The sequence below is a fragment of the Dendropsophus ebraccatus genome, chromosome 5, assembly GCF_027789765.1.
Source record: "Dendropsophus ebraccatus isolate aDenEbr1 chromosome 5, aDenEbr1.pat, whole genome shotgun sequence".
NCBI classification, from domain to species: Eukaryota; Metazoa; Chordata; class Amphibia; order Anura; family Hylidae; genus Dendropsophus; species Dendropsophus ebraccatus.
The window spans coordinates 118,312,844-118,335,158 of record NC_091458.1 but is presented as its reverse complement, the minus strand read 5'-3'; the positions used below and the strand labels follow the sequence as shown (position 1 = coordinate 118,335,158).

General features: G+C 43.5%; 1 protein-coding gene across 1 annotated transcript in view; it reads right to left on the bottom strand.

Moving 5' to 3' along the window:
• MYH15 (myosin heavy chain 15) overlaps positions 1–13,640 on the bottom strand; it is a 45,259-nt gene extending 31,619 nt beyond the window's left edge. The window contains exons 1-10 of the mRNA XM_069971096.1: positions 13,561–13,640; positions 13,310–13,434; positions 11,469–11,572; positions 11,071–11,214; positions 9,658–9,814; positions 8,249–8,276; positions 7,817–7,913; positions 5,138–5,158; positions 1,867–1,959; positions 1,277–1,340 (exon numbers count right to left, since the gene is read on the bottom strand). Of these exons, the coding sequence (XP_069827197.1) occupies positions 1,277–1,340; positions 1,867–1,959; positions 5,138–5,158; positions 7,817–7,913; positions 8,249–8,276; positions 9,658–9,814; positions 11,071–11,214; positions 11,469–11,572; positions 13,310–13,400 (799 nt within the window). The 5' untranslated portion in view covers positions 13,401–13,434; positions 13,561–13,640. The remainder of the gene's footprint in view (positions 1–1,276; positions 1,341–1,866; positions 1,960–5,137; positions 5,159–7,816; positions 7,914–8,248; positions 8,277–9,657; positions 9,815–11,070; positions 11,215–11,468; positions 11,573–13,309; positions 13,435–13,560) is intronic.
• Positions 13,641–22,315: the final 8,675 nt, after the last annotated feature.

Below are 22,315 nucleotides of genomic sequence, written 5' to 3'. Positions count from 1 at the left end.
GTTCATGTCAGCTGATCGTTTCGTCGTTTGTCTTTCAAACATGTTGAAAGACATACATCTCATACAGCAACGATCTGCTGCCGTCGCTTCGCGGAATAGGAGCAGCGGCAGCAGACCGCTGCTGTATGCTACGGGCTGCCCAGACGATCTAACGATCACCCGGGCAGCTCCCTGCGCTAATAGTGCTCGTTTGCTCCTCTTAGTCGGCCCGTAGAATAGGGCCTTTAATTTACAGCTACATCACCGGCTCTCTCCTCTGACAGTCAGCACTGACCTCTCTGGCCTCTGAATACCAGCTTTCATACAGTTCCACACTGTGTAATCCTTTGTTCTCTGCTGCCGACTAATCTCCCTACTTCCTCCTCCGCCTCCCCTCTTCATAGAACAGACAGGGTTCGACTCATGTAAAAGAGTCGAGATTTCCTGATAATGAGCAGTGAATGAGAGAGAGGAGGGAGGGGAGACCTGGGGAAAGTCTTTTTGAATTTAGATAATGGCATATTTGTCTAATAAACACAATTACAAAATTTCTTAAAATTACCTGGACTATTGATTTCTGCAAAAAAAAAAAATTAAACGACAGTAACACTTTAAGGTATGCACTTACTACTGCATCAAGATTTCACTTAATGGATAAAATAGTGATGTCACGCCCCGACTCCCAGAGCTGTGCGGGCTTTGGCTGCTGGAGAGGATGATGGCAGAGGGATGCTCAGTGTCCGTTCAGTGCCCTGTGTCCCTCAGTGTCCCCCTGCCATCATCCTACAGCAAAATGAAGGATGTCATATTAAACTCAAAATGATGGATGATATATATATATATATTTTTTTTTTCAAAAATGGAGAGGTAAAAACGTTGTGTGAACATAGCCTAAGGGTGGTCCATGGTAAGGCTGAAATTGGCCCCTAAGTTGTCCATCCCGCCCAAGGAAAAGTTTTCTTATAAATAAACTGAGCTTTCCAGAACTACTCTATAATACACCAATCTCTGTGTTTGTGTTTCTCTCCCCACAGCAGGCCGGGCCACTAAGAGGGAATTCATACTCTAATTTGGTTTTCACAGGCAGCTGCGATCCTACCTAACGCTCTGCAGCGACACTGAACAGAGATATTTTCTGGAATACGTGACAAAGGCTTCCAATGGAATCTCTGTCACAGATGTGTGCAGGTCCTTATGTTAGGTCAAAATGCAAAATAATGTCCAGGCAGTGAAAGGGTTATAGTGAGAATCTGTTTTGCATATGATATAAAGGTATCATGGAACACTGTAAACTTACAAATTTCAATATCAGCAGAAGACAGCTTGCCCGTAGTGCCAAAGTGGATTCGGATGAATTTACCCTGAAATAGAGTTGAATTAAATGGCTTTTACTAAGAGGCAGTGTGTTTCTTTATTCTGTTTGTTGAACTTTTCGAATAGCCTATTATTACCTATAACGTAATGTAATTTGATCCTCTAACCACCAGATATTAGAAATCGCTGGAGAAATTAGACACTATATGCAATTGTTGCGGCACTTATAAAGGATAGCAGTGTAAAAGAGCATATTTATTGCATCTTTTATTATGTTCTATACATGAAAATATATAATTTTATTGCTATTAATTAAAAAAATTAGGGATATTGTTAGATAGCTCGGGGGCTCTGGATCTGCACACCTTACCTCTGAGAGTTTACATTATACTGCTATACTGCATTAGTTTATAACAAAAATAGCTGGTGCAAATATTGTGAGGTAAGTTTTACAGGTCCACTTCAAGGATATTAGAAATAGCCTCTATTTACAGAGTACAAGCAATAAGCCAGAGGTCTATAAATTGCTGAAGGCGGTTACACAGTCTGAAAATTGGGCAAAACAAAACTTACAAAACGAGAAGAATTGTCATTTCTCAGAGTTTTGGCATTTCCAAAGGCTTCTAGGGCCGGGTTTGCCTGAATGATTTGATCTTCCAGTGTTCCCTACAAGACAAAAAAACACAGTATAGAAATACTCTACATATCTTATACCACTGACACTGACAAGCTATACACAGACTTGGAGTCGTTGTAATTGATGACTTGTATTGTGAGGACAAGGGGAGACATTGAGTACATGGATGAATGTTTTATTTCCATGAATTTAGCTTAATGAAAAAAGTTATAGAAGGTGTGCCTCTATATAGATACAGCAGTCTGAGCGCTGGCAGGGGATTTTTAAAGACTGTAAAGATGCTATTCCCCCCTATAGTAAAAAAGTATTTGCCTGATGTATTCTATTTTTGCACATTTGTCACACTTGTTACAGATATTCAGACCAGATGCACTGATTGCCGAGCCGGGATCAGCGTCATTCCGACACTGAGCCCCGTCTGGCTCAGTACAAGGGATCTCCCCTCCGCGATCGCATCGCGGGGGTAGATCCCCTCCCCCACTAGACACCATGGTAAGGGGCAAAGCACTATTTAAATGCAGATATCAGCTTTGACAGCTGCATTTAAATAGTTAATTGGTCGCGGCTAATACCCGGGGTCTCCGGCTGCACATTGCAACCGGGGACCACTGGCTGCAGAGAGGGCTTGCGCCGGGAGCCCTCGCTGTTTACCCTTAACCGCGCATGACGGGTATACTTTTCTTTCTTTTAACCCTTAGGCGACCCTGGACGTACCGGTACGTCCAGGGCTGCCTACATGTGTTCAGAGCGGGGCTGCCCGTTGTCCCGGAGGAGCAATCCACACATCCTGCTGCCGCCAAGCTCAGCGCCGTAATGGCGCTGATCCCAGCTCGGCACTCGATTGCTTCCGGCTGCAGCAGCCGGAAGCAATCAAAGTGCCTATCTCATCGATCTATCCTGTATTAGTATACAGGATAGATCTCAATGAGAGATCAAAGTGCTTGTACTAGAAAGTGCGCAGAAAATTGCGCATTTTCGGTCGCATCAAATCCAGAAAAATTGTAATAAAAAGCGATCAAAAAGTTGCATTTGTGCAATCAAGGTACTGATAGAAAGAACAGATCATGGCGCAAAAATGACACCTCACACAGCCCCATAGACCAAAGGATAAAAGCGTTATAAGCATGGGAATGGAGCAATTTTAAGGAACATATATTTGTTAACAATGGTTTGAATTTTTTACAGGCCATCAGATACAGTAAAAGTTATACATGTTACATATCGTTGTAATCGTAACGACTTGAGGAACATATATAACAAGTCAGTTTTACCCCAGGGCAAATGGCGTAAAAACGAAAAAAAAAAAAAACACAAATAAAAGAAATGCATTTTTTTTTTCATTTTTACCACACATTAAATTTTTTTCTGGTTTTGCAGTTTCTTTTATGAAAAAATTCAGCCTTTCATTATAAAGTACAATTAGTGGCGCAAAAAGTAAGGGCTCGTGTGGGTTTCTAGGTGAAAAAATGCAAGTGCTATGGCCTTTTAAGCACAAGGAGGAAAAAACGAAAATGCAAAAATTGAAATTGGCCGGGTCCTCTAAGGGTTAAACTATAGGTGTTTACATGTGAAGATAGATTGCTACGAAAAGTTGTTAATACAATCATTATTGCATTCTAATATATACTACGAACAATGAGTGTTTACACTGAAAGACTTGCAAACAATTAATTAAGGTCAGCGCAAAAGATGTGATCAACGACATGCAAACAAAGTTGTTTGTCGTTTGATGGTTGCCCCGTTTACACAAGAAAATATTGCTTAAATTAGACAAATCTAATGACATTTTGCACGATAATCGTCCCATGTAAAAGGCCCTGAAAACACCTTCTGGTCCATCTGGTCTACCCTTATTTTTATCTTAGGATAGATATATGATTATCCCAGGCAGACTTACGTTAACTCACTGCAGATTACCAACCACATCTGATGGAAGTTTATTCCAAGCATCTACTATTTCAGTATCACGTTCATATCACGTTCCTTCTGATCTGTCCCCCAACTAACCTCAGAGTGTGGCCTCATCTTCTTGTGTTTATTTTCTTATTTAAAACACTTCCCTCCTGAATCTTATTTAGTTCTTTCAAATATTTAAAGGTTTTGCTCAGGTCCCCCCTACCACCACGCTTTCCTCCAGACTATACCGATTTTTTTCCATTGCCCTAAAATTTCATATAAAGGATCTGGATTGTGACAAATTTGCACAAGTACATTTCTTTTACTAACAATATATTTATACAAAAAAAAAATATATATATATATATATATATATGATATGTATTATATGTATATATATATATATATATATATATAATCAGTAAATATTTGATAACTGGTACTGTCTTTATAAGGCTATGTTCACACAACGTTTTTTTCAGCTCCGTTTAAAATTACGTCCGTTATTTTGAGTCTAAAATAACAGACGTTTTTAGAACCCTGGCATGACGGGTGTTTGCACATTATTTTAGTTTGGGGTTACTAATTGCCCTTACTAATCCATTGAATTTAATAGTAAAAACGGAGAAAGGACGGTGACAAAAGAAGAACTGTGTGTGAACAACTAATAAAAAACGTCCGACAAAAATGTTCATGTTCATTATTTTGACGCCCGCGGCAAAAACGTCCATTTTTCAATGCATTGTGCGCATTGGACATCCGTCTTTCCATTGACTCCAATGCAATAGCATTGCAGTCAGTTAAATTGCGGCAAAAACGGATGTTTTTTAAATAGCAAAATCGGGCGTTTATTCTCCACTTTTGACGTTGTGTGAACATAGCCTATAAATGACACATCTTACACAAGCCAATTGTCTACCTAATCAGGCTAGTGATCAGCCAATGAATAAGCAAAAAATTGCTCTTCAGCTGATCACTCAACATGTCAAAAATAGTCTACCGTCCGCCACACATCTCCCAGTGTAACAGGAGACGTGTCACCAATAGCTGATTAACCCTCGACAAGACCTGTCATTCTAGAGAGTCTCTGACTGGTCACTTGCTTCCTTTTATATTCCACCCCTCGGCAGGTGCTATTGTAACAAGATTGTTAGCCACGTTACATTTAGTGGTTTTAATGTTATGGCTGGCTAGTTAATTTGCGACTATTATAAAAAAGTTAGTATTTCCTGCAGATTTTTTTAGTACATGTACACATAATGGAAATCTATCTGCATACATTAGTTCTTGGAGTCAAATTTTTCTACCTACCCCAGTCTTTGTTGCTGGTTGCTGTAATGAAAAAAGCAAAGTTTTACATCAGATTTATCCTTCTTAAAGCGACTCTGTACCCACAATCTGTCCCCCCCAAACCCCTTGTACCTTCGGATAGCTGCTTTTAATCCAAGATCTGTCCTGGGGTCCGTTCAGCAGGGGATGCAGTTATTGTCATAAAAATAACTTTTAATCCGGCAGCGCTGTGTCTAACGGCCAGGGCTTACATTTGTATATGCATTAGGCTGGCACACCCTCTCTGTCCTTCCTCCCCACCCTCCTCAACATTTACTGCTGTTTGAGCTTTGCACAGGTGTATTAACGATCCAGCCCATGTTCATTATACAAACAGGTGGGGAATAGGGAGCAATCTGCCTGGATCATTCCTAATGATGAGGAGCGTGGGGAGGACGGATGGAGAGGGTGTGCCAGCCTAATGCATATACAAATCTAAGCCCTGGCCGTTAGACACAGCGCTGCTGGATTAAGGTTACAAACCCACTTGCCGGATCTGCAGCGAGTCTCCTTGCTGCGTTTTTGCAGGGAGACTCGCTGCAGATCCCGGCCCTATACTTTCAATAGCAGAGAAACTCGCAGCAGGGATGTACATCCCTGCTGCGATTTTGTCTGCAGCCCGCCCCATTAACCCCCCGGCCGCCGGACATTATACATTACCCGGTCCCCGTTCCTGCTTGCTTCGGGGCTCCTGGTGTCTTCACGGCCCGCCCGGCCAATCAGTGCGCTGCGGCGGGGCAGCGCACTGATTGGCCAGGCGGAACGTGCCGGGAGCCGCTGAAGCAAGCAGGAGCCGGGATCAGGTAATGTATATCGCCCCCAGCCCCCGGCCGCACGATCGCCCCCAGCCCTGCAGCCCCCGGCCGCACGATCGCCCCCAGCCCCCGGCCGCACGATCGCCCCGCAGCCCTCGGCCGCACGATCGCCTGCAGCCCCCGACCGCACGATCGCCCCCAGCGGGCGATCGTGCAGCCGGGGGCTGCGGGGCTGGGGGCTGCGGGGCTGCAGGCGATCGTGCGGCCGGGGGCTGGGGGTGATCGTGCGGCCGGGGGCTGCGGGGCTGGGGGCGATCGTGCGGCCGGGGGCTGCGGGGCTGGGGGGCGATCGTGCGGCCGGGGGCTGTGGGGCTGGGGGCGATCGTGCGGCCGGGGGCTGCGGGGGCGATCGTGGGGCTGGGGGCGATCGGGGCTGCAGGGGGGCGGGCAGGATATACATTACCTGATCCCGGCTCCTGCTTGCTTCAGCGGCTCCCGGCACGTTCCGCCCGGCCAATCAGTGCGCTGCCTCGCCGCAGCGCACTGATTGGCCGGGCGGGCCGTGAAGACACCGGGAGCCCCGAAGCAAGCAGGAACGGGGACCGGGTAATGTATAATGTCCGGCGGCCGGGGGGTTAATGGGGCGGGCTGCAGACAAAATCGCAGCAGGGATGTACATCCCTGCTGTGAGTTTCTCTGCTATTGAAAGTATAGGGCCGGGATCTGCAGCGAGTCTCCCTGCAAAAACGCAGCAAGGAGACTCGCTGCAGATGCGGCAAGTGGGTTTGTAACCTAAAAGTATTTTTTATGACAATAACTGCATCCCCTGCTGAATGGACCAAAGGACAGATCTTGGATTAAAAGCAGCTATCCAAAGGTACAAGTGGTTTGGGGAGACAGATTGTGGGTACAGAGTCGCTTTAAAGTTACCAAACATATGTCTGTAACCCAAGCACACTATTACTAGTATAATAATATCAAGTAAAGCTAGTTCTAGACATAGAAACATAAATAAAAATTGTTGGCAGAAAAAGACCACTGGGTCCATCTAGTCTGCCCTTTTAGTATTTCCTTTCTTATTATCTTAGGATAGATAGATGTTTATCCCAGGCAGGTTTAAATTCTGTTATTGTAGATTTACCAACCACATCTGCTGGAAGTTTGTTCCAAGCATCTACTACTCTTTCACTAAAGTAATATTTTCTCAGGTTGCTTCTGATCTTTCCCCCAGATAACCTCTCACTGTGTCCTCTGGTTCTTGAGTTCAGTTTTTTGCTTAAAACACCTCACTCTTAAACCCTATTTAGTCCTTTAACATACTTGAAGGCTTCAATCATGCCCCCCCTTTCTCTTCTTTCCTCCAGACTATAGTTCTAGTTAATCCTAGTTATTGAGGACTATCTGAAAATTTGTCATCTTAAAGGGGTACTCCGGGCTATGTGTATTTTCAGTGTACAGCCGGGGAGGGGGTGGATATAGACGCCGCCGGTAACCTATCTCCCCAGTTTCATCGACGGGTCCCGAATCGCGCCGCCCCATTTTCCCTTCCCGCAGCCGCTTCCTGGTCTGAGTTGCGGCTTGAGACGTGACGTCTTAAGGCAGCTCAGCCATTCATCGGTCGTAACAGAGTCCCGCCTCGGCCGCTGAATCGCTGAGTGGCCCTGAGACGTCACTTCTCAAGCCGCAGCTCAGACCAGGAAGCGGCTGCGGGAAGGGAGAACGGGGCGGTGCGATCCGGGACTAGGCACTGGAATCAGGGAGGTAAGTGATCGGGGGCGTCTATATCCATCCCCTCCGCGGCCATACACTGAAAATACACAGCGGAGTACCTCTTTGACTTTATCAATATGGAAAGTTTGTTTCCTTTTTATAACCCAAAAGAAATAATATCTAAATCAGCACTTACATTCTTCTTCCCAGTAGGATCACCAATTGCAGCTACTGTGGCAAAGTACTGAATCACACGTTTCGTGTTGACAGTCTTGCCAGCACCGGATTCTCCACTAAAATACAGGTAAGAATAAATAATGTAATAATAACAATACTATAAATATATAGTATAGAAGGTAAAGACATAAGTGTTACATTCTGTGTTTATGTGGTCAATATGGTGGCGAAACGACATATTACATAGTATTCCCTGCTGGCTGTGGTATGTGCATATGCAGCTATATGGAGAGATAGCTATTAAAGAGAAAGATGATGAATAAATAAATCGATGGATGGATAGATAGATAGATAGATAGATAGATAGGTAGAAAGACAGTTATACTTATAATATACACAAAATAGCTTTATTTTACAGTAGACACATTTTGTAAGGCTTCATCTTACTTACGTGATTAACATTGACTGGTTTTCCCGATCTAACAAACAAAATAAAAGTTGTACAATAATTAAATACAAGTGGAGAGGCATTGGCATGGCATTTGCATTACAACTTGTTCCCAGTACCTATATACAAGTTAGGCCACGACAATAAGGCCATGACCACACAACCTTTTTTTGGCCATGTGACGTACCATTATTTGGATGGATGTTGTTTCACGCCCAAATGGCCATTGTACAATAGTGGCTGTTATTTGGGTGCAAAATGATGGCTGTCCAAAAACAATTTATCAGGCCAAAAAAGACATTTTGTAGTCATGGCCTAAGGCTAGACTCACACACAGCTAAATACAACCATAATTTGGAGTGAAAATAGATGAAAAAAAGGCGTATTTTGCAAAAGGAGGTGGTAAATAATGATCATGTTCAGAGTTTGGACGGTTGTAGTCAATGACGGTCATTATTTTACACTGTGCACACTGCTGGCCTATTTCCCATTGATTACAATGGAGTGCATTATTATATTGAAATATGGCTGTATTTTAACTTCAAAACTATGGCCATATTTTTCTTTAGTTTTAAGGTGTGTGTGTGTGTGTGTGTGTGTGTGTGTGTGTGTGTGTGAACACAGCCTAATGCCTACATCATTACCTATATAGTGGCCACATGCAATAAAATTCTTATACTTGGAAATCTACTATTTTATTGGTTGCTTGGAGGACATTATAATTTATTGCTTTCTTTGTATATATCCCACTAAAACAACTAATTACTAAAAATATGTTTGATGAATGCACTTAAAAAAATAAGAATTTTAATACTTTGTAATGGAAACCATGTCACAGTGATGAATCTACTTCACAATGACACCTTTGGCAACCAATGACTTATAAAGGGGTACACATGTAATAGAAATTGTGATGGAGGCTCAAACAATGTAAACATAAAACAAAGAATAAGGATTTTATGAACCCCCATGTCTTAAGTTTGGCATGAAAAAGTCGCCTAACCTCTGTTAGTTTACAACCTGCCACACTGGAAAGTTTAGCTGCAAGGTCATCTTATTGGAAAAGTAGGTGGAGGAGCTGTCCATGCGCTTACACTAAAATCTAGACCGGCTCGGAACTGGAATAGAGTTCAACAGTAACTTACACCTGTGAAAGCCGTAAAGTGTGATTAATGCAGCATGAGCACAGGCCACACCCTATTTGTGTTAAGCTCCACCCACTTTCAAACCCCCACCCCTTGATGTCAGTAGTGCAGATGACAAAAAGTCACGAAAAATGACAATTTGGCATCTGCAACTAACTGCTTATCAATATGTGATTTAATTTTTTACATAAAACAGTCTTTTTAAAACATGGAGTACAATTATTTACAGTAAGTAAGTAGTAAGTAGAAAGGTAAAATCATACTTACTGCGTAACATGTCATGGTAAGCATTGTCAGCTATGGAGAAGATATGAGGAGGGGCCTCTGAACGTCTCTTGCCCTTATAGGCAGAAACCACTTCAGTTTTATACACTGGAAGCGCTTTGTATGGGTTCACAGTCACACAGAAAAGGCCAGAATAAGTCTACAATGTACAAAAAATAAAAATAAATTATGTTGGTGATCTACTGATCAAAGAGAAAATGAATGTCAATCAGATTTTGATATGTTGAAATATTTTAACATAATAATAGGTAAGGTGTTACCATAAAAAAAAGGTGAGTACAATCAACGCTCGCCATGAGCCTTCTGAAGGCCCTAAGGCCTGCTATGTGTATCCCTGTAAACAACTCGCTGTATACATTGACTGTCAGCATGATATGCTGCTCTACAGTAGTCGTGCTGTGTACTGTATGAGAGGTCAGAAGATCACTGGTGGGATTAAAAACTATTTATATGATTATTTATTCCCCAAGGTGAATGATATTTGGTATTATTTATCTGACTTCGAAAGAACAGAAAAGATAGTGATCAGAAAATCATATGTACTTAAAAATGGATACCAATTGATACCAAAAGTTTGTAAATTTGTCTGACGAAGGGATCCTTTGAATCCGGAAAGCTAACAATTATAACAATTTTTTTGTTGGCCAATATCACTCCAAAAATTATTTGATTGAAAGTATTTACCACCACATCCACAAAAAAATCTAAACCCCACTCAGCTGGTCATGAAAAAAAAGTTATGGGTCTTAGAATATGGCGAGACAATTTATTTATTTTTTAATAAAAAAGTATTTCTCCTGTGACAAACTAGTAAAACCTATACTAATAAAAGAAAAAAAAAACTATAAAAATTTGGTATTGTGGTAATCATACTGACTCAAAGTGTCACTGTACAAAACTTTTGACATGTCATAGAGACATGTCAAAAGGTTAATTGGTTTGGGTCTGAGTGTTCAAAACTGTACCGATAGAGCTTGATGCTGCAGCGCGTCCTCTCCCAGCTCTGTGTCACGTGACAAATCCGACTGATCACGTGACCTCAGGAGAGGACGCGCTGCAGTGCGTCTTGTCCTGGCTCTATCTCCCGATCGGTACGGGTTTGAACACTTAGACCCGGACAGATCAAAACTTTTGACATGTCTCTAAGGTTACTTAGGGGTTAAAACAAAGGTTATTTGAAGGTTTCATATTTAAATTAAAAAATACATATATATAATGGAAAACTACCACTGCAGTTCACTCATAGTTGTGGTTGAAAAATACTGACCAAAATACTGAGTGGGATCATAGCCTTAAATGCGCAATAGCAATGATAAATTTCCCCCAATATGTGTAACTGGAGTCTAAATCAATAAAGCAGTAATAAATAAAAGAAAGAAAAAAAAAACAGCTTACATAGATCATCCAGTTAGCGTAGCGTTTACGCAGGTTAGATAACACCGATGCTTCATTTAGATGTGTTAACATGGCCATGTCTTCAATCATGTCAAACTTTGGAGGATTCATCTGCTGAACATCTCCTTCTTTTACAACAACCGTCTGAAGAAACATAAACCAAAAAAGAGAATACCCTTCATTATTTACTTCTGTGGTATACAATATCTTACTAAATATTATCTCTCTGTCTCTACTCTTCCCAAGGAGAGCATCATTATCCAAAATAGCGACTAGTTGGTGGGATGCAGGGCGTATTTGCAAACTGGTAAAATGCTTAGTGTGTGTTCATACTGTTTCTATAAAGTACATTACTTAGCATGCTAATTATAACCCTATATATTATTATATTATTGCACCTTGCCATCGGCCAATTCAACAGTGACTTTTCCTCCAGCCGTCTCTTTAATCTCAGCTTCTAGATAGGCTTCCTTTTCATCAGGTATCCAGCATTTCTTTTTTCCTGTTACAATACAAAATGCCTATTATAGTCTAACCTAATGTCCTTATTTAAATTTTATATATATATTCAGTTTAAATTCAGTTATTGTAGATTTACCAACCACCTCTGCTGGAAGTTTGTTCCAAGCATCTACTACTCTTTCAGTAAAGTAATAATTTCTCACGTTGCTTCTGATCTCTACCCCCAACTAACCTCTCACTGTGTCCTTTTGTTCTTGAGTTTTCTAAAAATACTTACCCCCTGAACCTTCTTTAGTCCTGCAACAAATTTAAAGGTTTCAACCATGTCCTCCCTTTCCCTTCTTTCCTCCAGACTATACAGATTCAAATCCTTAAGGGGGTAGTCCTGAAAAAAAAAAATTCTTTCAAATCAACTGTTGTCTAAAAAGAAAAAAAATCTTTAGATTTGTAATTTACTTCTATTTAAAAAATCTCAAGTATTCCCATACTTATAAGCTACAATATATCCTGCAGGAAGTGTTTTTTTTATTTACATTTTGAGGCTGCATTCACACTACGTATATTTCAGTCAGTATATTTCAGTCAGTATTGCAACCAAAACCAAGAGTGGATTAAAAACACAGAAAGGATCTTTTCACACAATGGTGAAATTGAGTGGATGGCCGCCATATAACAGTAAATAACGGCCATTATTTCAATATAACAGCCATTGTTCTAAAATAACAGCAAATATTTGCCATGAAATGGCGGCCATCCACTCAGTTTCAACATTGTGTGAACAGATCCTTTCTGTGTTTTTAATCCACTCCTGGTTTTGGTTGCAATACTGACTGAAATATACATAGTGTGAACGCAGCCTAACACAGCGCTCTTTGCTGACATCTCTGGCCGAGTCAGGAACTGTCCAGAGCAGGAGAGGTTTTCTATAGGGATTCGCTGCTGCTCTGGACAGTTCCTGTCTCGGCCAGAGATGTCAGTAGAGAGCACTGTTTCTGAATGTAAATAAAACAACACTTCCTTTAGGACATACAGCATCTGATAAGTATGGGAAGACTTGAGATCTTTAAATAGAAGTAAATTACAAATCTATATAACTTTCTGACACCAGTTGACTTGAAATAATTTTTTTTTTTCGCTGGACAACCCCTTTAAGTCTTTCCTGATATGCCTGACACCCTCTACCATTTTTAACCCGTTCTATTTTATCAATATCCTTTTGTAGGTGAGGTCTCCAGAACTGGACACAATATTTTAGATGTGGTCTCACCAGAGCTCTATACAGGGGGATCACAATTTCCCTCTTCCTACTGGTTAATAGCTATTAAAGGGGTTATCCAGCGCTACAAGAACATGGCCACTTTTCCCCCTCTCTTGTCTCCATATTGGGTGGGGTTTGCAACTCAGTTCCATTGAAGTAAATGGAGCTTAACTGCAAACCACACCAGAACTGGAGACAAGAGAGGGGGAAAAGTGGCCATGTTTTTGTAGCGCTGGATAACCCCTATAAAAGTTATTACTTGGATCCATCCCGACGTGCCAGCTCATCTCTTCTTCTTTCCATGGTGAGCTCGCACCTTCCTGCTCTGTGCATGCGGGTATGGTGAGCGGAACTTCCAATTTTTTAATATATTTGGTATCTCTGTATTCACACTGACCCACATAATAACCATTAACATAACGTAATATTTATTTATCATTGAGCATGACCTAAGAAAATACACATAAAATACGGTAGAACGGACTGCTTTGCATTTCCATGTATGTGAATTGTACTTGCCATCAAAAGCCACAGTCTGCTGTATCATTAACTCCTTCTCACTCTTCCTCAGGAAGGGAGCCGCCTCCCCGAAATCTGACATGTCCATCATCTTGACAGATTAATGTAATCTTCCAAATCAGCTGCTGCAAACAGAAAATAATGTGAATAATAATCTTTCTGATAAGGACTATAATAATATAATGTAAACACACACGCACGTAACAATGTATCCCATGCATAGTTAAGCAAGTCTTATTATTATTACATACCCTGCCAAGTAAATGATTGAGTACCCTGTGCCTGATGAGTTGTAGCTTTTATATGAGGTCTCCAAGGTCAATGAGCCCCAGGACCTCTCATCCGATACTATATAAGTCCAGTGGGTGGGTATGGATTGGTGACAATATGCATACAGCTGGGAGGAGGGTGTTTTTGGCTCATGTTTGTCTCATCGCTTGTTGGTGCATTGTTGATAAATGACCTAATGGAACAGAGAGCATGTTTTCCCTAATCATACAAGATAACGTCCATCGTGCCTTCCAAAACATCTTCTTATCTCTCTCCACTTCAGTGCTTCATGCCAGAGGAAAGCGCTAGAGTCTTTCTGGGCCGAATGAAATAATAGAGATGTACAGTTATATTGCATTCATTTCTTTAGCTATAAGGAAGCCATTTGTATATACAGTAATTGTCAATTCAGAGGGAAAAGAAGAATGTATGAGTGTTGAGAGTGACAATAAAGGATGGCCACATTAGGATCTTGACCTTGTCGATTACGTTATACTATTGGTAAATTGTAACAAACCTACATCATGACTAGTGATGAGTGAACATGTTCTTAAATGTTCGTATGGACGTGACACTAATTGTTCGTGTTCGCCAATAACGGAATGGTTATAACGATCATTTTCAAACATATTCGAACTTGTGAACGTAACTGCGTAGTTTACGCTTTGTGCCTAATAATTTGTATGCATGCGTGTAACTCTAGACCGAAACGTACGCAATCTGTATGCAAATGAATGCGAATGAAATGTGTACGCAACTGCATAATTTATGCTTTGCACCTGATAATCTGTACGTATGTGCGCAGACCAAAATGAACGCTTTTACAGTATGTTCGTGCATGTTTGGCGAACACAAACCAATCACGGTAATTTTTTATGTTTGCGTTCCGAACCGAACATCGGGATTATCGCTCATCACTAATCATGACACCAGCTCTGGTATGGTTTGGGGCAGTATATGGTGCTGTTTTATTAGCACTGTAGGGTATTATCTTTTAGACTTATAACCTTTCACTGCCAAAATTGTACATCCTCCTAACCCCATCCCTATTCCAGTCATGAACCAGTGTTTCTCATCTCCACTCCTCACATACATATCATAAGTTTAGCATGCTGCATACTAAGAACAGTGTGGTGATGCCCAATGTCAATGACTATATCACCTGTGAAATGAACTTTTGGGGAGATGAGAAACCCTGCAAGAACCACGTGCCTTAAAGGAAACCAATCAGCACGATTGTGCCGCTATGGTTCACGGCATAGATCTACTGTGCAGCTCCCCGAGGCTACCAGCGGCATCCGCAGTGGTAGTTTTACATTGGGGAAAAAGGAGATTTATTCTAGCGTGCAAAGCTGGGAGAGGGGCAGCAACTAGTCATCTGGGCGGGGAGCCAGCTGTGACTAGTCACGGCTCTCTACCTGTCAGTGCAGTGATGATTGACAGGCAGAGAGAACTTTTAGTGGCCACTCTGCCTGTCAATCATTCCCACAGAGCGAACTTACAGGCAAAGAGCTGTGACTGGCCCAGGGCCGTTTTAATACATTAGTGGGCCCAGTGCACAGCCCTCAAGAGTGGGCCCCCCCCCCCTTCCCTTTCGGCAGATTTTATAATGTACTGAATTTGCCCCCACACTGTATCAAGAGCCCCAATACATACAGTAGTTACCTTAACCCCTTAGGGACCAAGCCTGTTTGGGCCTTAATGACCAGGCTCATTTTTCAAAATCTGACCTGTCTCACTTTATGCGCTTATAGCTCAGTGATGCTTTAACATATGCTAGCGATTCTGAGATTGTTTTTTCGTAACATATGGTACTTTATGTTAGTGGCAAAATTTGGTCACTGTCTTGTGTGTTTTTGTGAAAAACATCAAAATATAATGAAAAATTTGAAAATTTTGCACTTTACGAACTTTGAAATTCTTTGCTTCTAAAAAAAAAAAAAGGCACATGACAAAAATTAGTTAGTAAGTCACATTATGAATATGTCCTCTTTATTCTGGCTTCATTTCGTAAACATATTTAACTGTTTTAGGGTGTTACGGGGCTTAGAAATGTATCAGCAAATTATCAAATTTTCATGAAATTTCCAAAACTGATTTTTTTAGGGACCAGTTCTTTTTTTAAGTTGATTTAGGAGGCTTGTATACTGGAAACCCCCATAAGTGACCTCATTTTGGAAACTAGACACCTTAAAGAATTAATCTAGGGGTATAATGAGCATTTTAACCCTACAGGGGCTGGAGAAAAGTATTCACAATTAGGCCGGAAAAAAATGGAAAATAGAAATTTTCCAATAATATATTTGTTAAGATTAAAGTATCTCATTTTCTTAATAAACATGAGAGAAAAAGCACCCCAAATTTTGTAACGCAGGTTCTCCTGAGTACAATGGTACCCCATATGTGGGCGTAAACCACTGTATGGGCACACAGCGGGGCTCAGAAGGGAAGGAGCGACAATTAGCATTTCCAGTTCAGATTTTGCTGAAGAAGTTTCTGAGCGCCAGGTGCATTTGCAGTGCCCCTGTAGTGTCAGCAGAATAGAACCCCCCCCAAAAGTCACCCCATTTTGGAAAATACACCCCACAAAGAATACATCTTGGGGTGTGGTGACCATTTTGACCCCACAGGTATTAGAGGAAAGTATTCAAAAGAAGACAGTAAAAATGAAAAAATAGAATTTGTCCAATAATATGTTTGTTTAGTTTGAAATTTCTCAGTTTCACGAGGAACAGGGGAGAAAACTCACCCCAATATATGTAACGCATGTTCTCCTGAGTAGAACGGTACCCCATATGTGGGCATAAACCACTGTATGGGCACACAGCAGGCCTCAGAAGGAAGGGAGTGCCAATTAGCATTTCCAGTTCAGATTTTGCTGAAGAAGTTTCTGAGCGCCAGGTGCGTTTGCAGACCCCTGTAGTGTCAGCAGAATAGAACGCCCCAAAAGTCACCCCATTTTGGAAAGTGCACCCCCTCAAAGAATTCATCTTGGGGTGTGGTGAGCATTTTGACCCCACAGGTATTGGAGGAAAGTATTCAAAACTAGACAGTAAAAATGAAAAAAATTTAATTTTTCCAATAACATGTTTGTTTAGTTTGAAATTTCTCAATTTCACTAGGAACAGGGGAGAAAAAGCACCCCAAAATTTGTAACGGAGGTTCTCCTGAGTACAATGGTACCCCATATGTTGGAATAAACCACTGTATGGGCACACAGCAGGGCTCAGAAGGGAAGGAGTGTCATTTTAGTTACAGGCAATATGTGGGTGTTTACTGGTTATCTGGGGTGGTAATGGACAATCTCGGGGCGTTTACTGGCTATCTGAGGTGGCAACAGGCAATCTGGTGGGGTTATGGGCAATCTGGGGTGGTTACGAGCAGTCTGTGCCAATCTTGGGTGGTTACGGTCAATCTGGGGTGGTCACGGGCAATCTGGGGGTGTTTACTGGCTGTATGGGGTGGTTATGGGGAATCTTGAGGTGTTTACTGGCTATATGGGGTGGTTATGGGCAATCTTGGGGTGTTTACTGGCTATCTAGGGGTGTTTACTGGCTATCTGGGGTGGTGATGGGCAATCTGGGGGTGTTCACTGGCTATCTGGGGTGGTGACGGGCAATCTGGTGGTGTTCACTGACTATCTGGGGTTGCAATGGGCAATCTGGGGTGGTGATGGGAAATCTGGGGTGGTGACGGGCAATCTGGGGTAATTGCGAGCAATCTGGGGTGGTTGCGAGCAATCTGGGGTGGTTACAGGCAATTTGGGGTAGTTACAGGCAGTCTGTGGCAATCTTGGGTGGTTACGGGCAATCTGTGGTGGTTACGGGCTGTCTGGAATGGTTATAGACTATCTGGGGGGGATACGGGAAATCTGGGGAGATTACGGGCAATCTGGGGAGATTACGGGCAGTCTGGGGTAGTGACAGGCAATCTGGGGAGGTGACTGGCAATCTGGGGTGGTTATGGGCTGTCTGGGATGGTTATGGGCTATCTGGGGTGGATACGGGCAATCTGGGGAGATTACAGACAATCTGGGGTGGTGACGGGCAATCTGGGGTGGTGACGGGCAATCTGGGGTGGTGACGGGCAATCAGGGGTGGTGACGGGCAATCTGGGGTGATGACGGGCAATCTGGGGTGGTTACAGGTAATCTGGGGTGGTTACAAGTAATCCAGGGTGGTTACGGGTAATCCAGGGCACTTGACTTTGGTGACAGGCGTAAAAAAGTGCCGAAACCATTTGGAACAAGCGATCAGTGGTATATAGTATATACCGCTGATCACTTGTACTGGGACCACACCGGGTGGTCACCGATCATTGCCCCATGCTCTCCACCACCGGAAGCTTTGATCATTTTTAGGAATCCATCACTGTGAACAGAGTCTGTTCACAGTGATGGCGGCGGCCATCTTGGATCAGATGGCTGCCCTGGGAGGGGAGGGTCAGTGACCAGGTCACTAGGGTTAATTCTGGGGACAGGGGGGGGACATGTTCTCATCTCCTCTCACTGTGGATTCACGGTGAGAAGAGATGAAAGCGTTTGGCAATGTCTGTTACCGGTGGCCGCCGTTATACTGATAATAACGGCGATTGCCGGTGAGGGGACTTGCCGGGACTGACACCACACTCTGCCCCAACCCCTCAGCTACCGCAGGTAGCTGAGAGGAGGGGGCTGCGGGCATTACCGGCGCCGCTGCACTATTCTGCACCATCGCCATAAAGAGCTGATGGCAGCAGAATAGAGCCCATTAGTGATCGCCGTAAAAATTCGTATCGGCGGTCACTACTAACAAAATACATGTATTCTCTGGGTCGCTACGGTTACGGCGATACCACATTTGTGTAGTTTTTTTTTAATTATTACCGCTTTGGCGCAATAGAAACTATCTTCCTAGCAAAAACCCACAAAAACTGTCGCCGCATTGCAAGATCCATAGCGTTCTTATCTTTTCCGCGACAGAGCTTGTTTTGGGCTTATTTTTTGCGGGGAGATCTGTAGTTTCTATTGATACCAAGTTTCATATGTATATGACTTTTTGATCTCTTTTATGACGTATTTTCTAAAGTGGATTGATAAAATACAGCTATTCTGGTACTGTTTTTTTTTTTTTTTTTACAGCGTGTGTCGTGCGGTGTAATTATTGATATAGTTTTATAGTTTGGGTCGTTATGGACATAATACCAAATATGTATATGATTTGTGTTTTTGATCACTTTTATGTCACGTTTTATTGGGTATAGGGAATGTAATGCATCTTTATTATTGGGGGGGGGCTGTGTTGTGTTTGGTGCACATTTTTTTTCACTTTTTTTTACTTTTACACTAGTGTACATTACTGTACACTAGTGTAAAATACTTAGATCATTGATACAATACATTGCAGTACCTGATGTACTGCAATGTATTGTATCATGCCTCATGCTGACAGGCAATAGCCACGGCCACCCCTGTCAGCATCAGGCATCTCCATGGAGACCCCGGGATCACCATGGAGAAATCGGAGGACTGGACGGCGCCGCGGGACATCGCGATCACGTAAGTGACCCACGGCGCTGTCCGGGATCCACCGGGACCCGTTAGATGCCGCTGTGATGGTTTGACAGCGGCATTTAACGGGTTAAACTGCCCGGAGCGGAGAATCCTCCGTTCCGGGCAGTTACAGGAGGGTGTCAGCGGTCACACTGATCCCCCGTCCTGCAGCCGCCGCCGGGCGGTAATTTAATCCGATGCGCCCGCCGTTAAAAGGCGTACACATCGGAATAAAGCCCATTAGTGGCCGCTGTGAAAAGGCAGCATGGCGGTCACTAAGAGGTTAAAACACTATTTCCACCGGACAGTGATTACATATTACATAAAAACTGCACTAAACAAAACAGAAAGATATCACCAATGATACCATTACATAATACTGCCACACCATGACCCCTAACACTACAACCCTATAACAGAGTGCAGTTACATCCAGTGACTCACCGGGGGCGTCTTCTCCGATCAGAGTCTGTCACCTTTTCTTTTTCTCTCCATCCAGCCTGGACCACCTTGAAGTCTTCTCCTGGCTGTGAATCTTCTCTCCAGAATCTGTCAGAGAAACATTTAAGGCTCCAACACATACAGTAGTTAGGTCCCTTGTACCCCTATACAGTAGTTACACCCCTCTGTACCCCTACATAGTTACACCCCTCTGTGCCTCCATAGTTTTAAGGTGTCCCTGTAGTATATAGACCCTCATGTGCTCCTCCAGTTATATACAGCCCTCCTGTGCGCTCCCCCATTAGTATATAGCCCCCCTGTGCACTCTCCCCAGTAGTATATAGCCCCCCTGTGCTCTCCCACAATAGTATATAGCCCCCCCTGTGCTCTCCAATAGTATATAGCCCCCCTATGCTCTCCCACAATAGTATATAGCCCCCCTGTGCTCTCCCACAATAGTATATAGCCCCCCTGTGCACTCCCAATAGTATAGTCCCCCTGTGCTCTCCCCCCAATAGTATATAGCCCCCCTTTGCTCTCCCCAATAGTATATAGCCCCCTTGTGCTCTCCCCCATAGTATATAAACCCCTGTGCTCCCCAATAGTATATAGACCCCTGTGCTCCCGAATAGTATATAGCTCCCTGTGCTCCCCAATAGTATATAGCTCCCCTGTGCTCCCCAATAGTATATAGCTACCCTGTGCTCCCCAATAGAATATATCTCCCCTGTGCTCCCCAATAGTATATAGCCCCCTGTGCTCCCCAGTAGTATATAGCTCCCCTGTGCTCCCCCATAGTATATAGCTCCCCTGTGCTTCCCCATAGTATATAGCCCCCTGTGCTCCCCCATAGTATATAGCTCCCCTGTGCTCCCCCATAGTATATAGCTCCCCTGTGCTCCCCAATAGTATATAGCTCTCCTGTGCTCCCCAATAGTATATAGCTACCCTGTGCTCCCCAATAGAATATATCTCCCCTGTGCTCCCCAATAGTATATAGCCCCCTGTGCTCCCCAGTAGTATATAGCTCCCCTGTGCTCCCCCATAGTATATAGCTCCCCTGTGCTTCCCCATAGTATATAGCCCCCTGTGCTCCCCAGTAGTATATAGCTCCCCTGTGCTCCCCCATAGTATATAGCTCCCCTGTGCTTCCCCATAGTATATAGCCCCCTGTGCTCCCCCATAGTATATAGCCCCCTGTGCTCCCCAATAGTATATAGCTCCCTGTGCTCCCCAATAGCATATGCGCTCCCCCTCCCATATAACATTGAAAAAAACTAACACTTTTACTCACCTAGGTCCACGCGTTCCTCTTCTCTTCCCTCTTGTAGCCGCACTTACTGCGGTCACAAGAGGCTGCACTCCCCTTACCGTCGCGCCGACGCTCCAGTGACGTCAGGCGCTAGAGGGAGAGTGCGGCCTCTTGTGACCGCAGGAATTGCGGCCACAAGAGTGACTGACAGGGAGGGAGCCAATGGCTCTCTCTCTGTCAGTATCGCTGCTGCTGAAGCGCCGCAGCAGCAGCAGGTGGGCAGGGGCAGCGGCGGACGGGGGGGCCCTGCAGGGGGCGCCATGGAGGGGTAAGTAGATTACCCATCCATGGCGCTCCCCCCTGACAGGCTGGTGGCCGGAGCCCTGTGCGACCGCACTGGTCGCACATAGCAACGGCCGGCCTGCTCGGGGGGCCCCTTTAACCAGTGGGCCTGTTGCATGTGCACTATGTGCCCTCTGGTTAAAGCGGCCCTGGACTGGCCGCAAAGCTCACATACACTCATTAATAAAATGGAATGTTCCCAACACTAAAGGGGGGTATCAATTTACCTACATTTATTGTGCTGATTTTATCTGAAGACTTCATGCACAGCTTTGGTGAACAGACAAGAACTCATCCAAGCACTAAGACAATTCATTTATGAAAGGGGCTGATGACAGGTTTATCTTGACCAAAGTCACATTATTAAGACGTTCTAAATAACTCTGCAGAGCTGTCATTGGTCTTGGAATGGATATACATGGCTGTGAATTATCAAGCTAACCCTTGTGCACATTGCCATGTTATAGTTTTGATCCTATTTTTGGCTGTAAGTATAAAGCTCCTTTCAAGATGCTGTTCTGCATAAGCAATACAGCCATATATTTTAGAAACATGTATTGAATTAAAAAAACAGAACAAAACAAAATAAATACTATTTTACCTTTGGGCTTAAAATGACTCTGTACCTACAAGCTGCTCACCCCAAACCACTTGTACCTTTGGATAGCTGCTTTTAATCCAAGATCTGCCTGGGGTCTGTTCGGCAGGTGATGCAGTTATTGTCCTAAAAAGCAACTTTTAGACTTGCAGCCCTGTGCCCAACAGTCGAAGCCTAGATTGTGTGTGCATTAGGCTGGCACACCCTCTCTGTCCCTCCTCATCATTAGGAATGCTCCAGGCAGATTGTCTCCTATTCATCAGCTGTGAGAACACGGCACATGGGCTGGATCGTTAAGGCACCTGTGCAGTTTTCACTGCAGAGGAATAGGAAAAATCCTGCCAGTGGCATTCCTAATGATGAAGAGGGTGTGGAGGAGGGACGGAGGGGTGGTGCAAACTTAGGCCACAGATACTCTAGGTCACGGCAGTTTGGCACAGGGCTGCAAGTTTAAAAGTATTTTTTTAGGACAATAACTGCATCACCTGCCGAACGGACCCCAGGACAGATATTGGATTAAAAGCTTTGCAAAGGTACAAGTGGTTTATGGGGGGGGGGGGGGGGGGGGGGGGG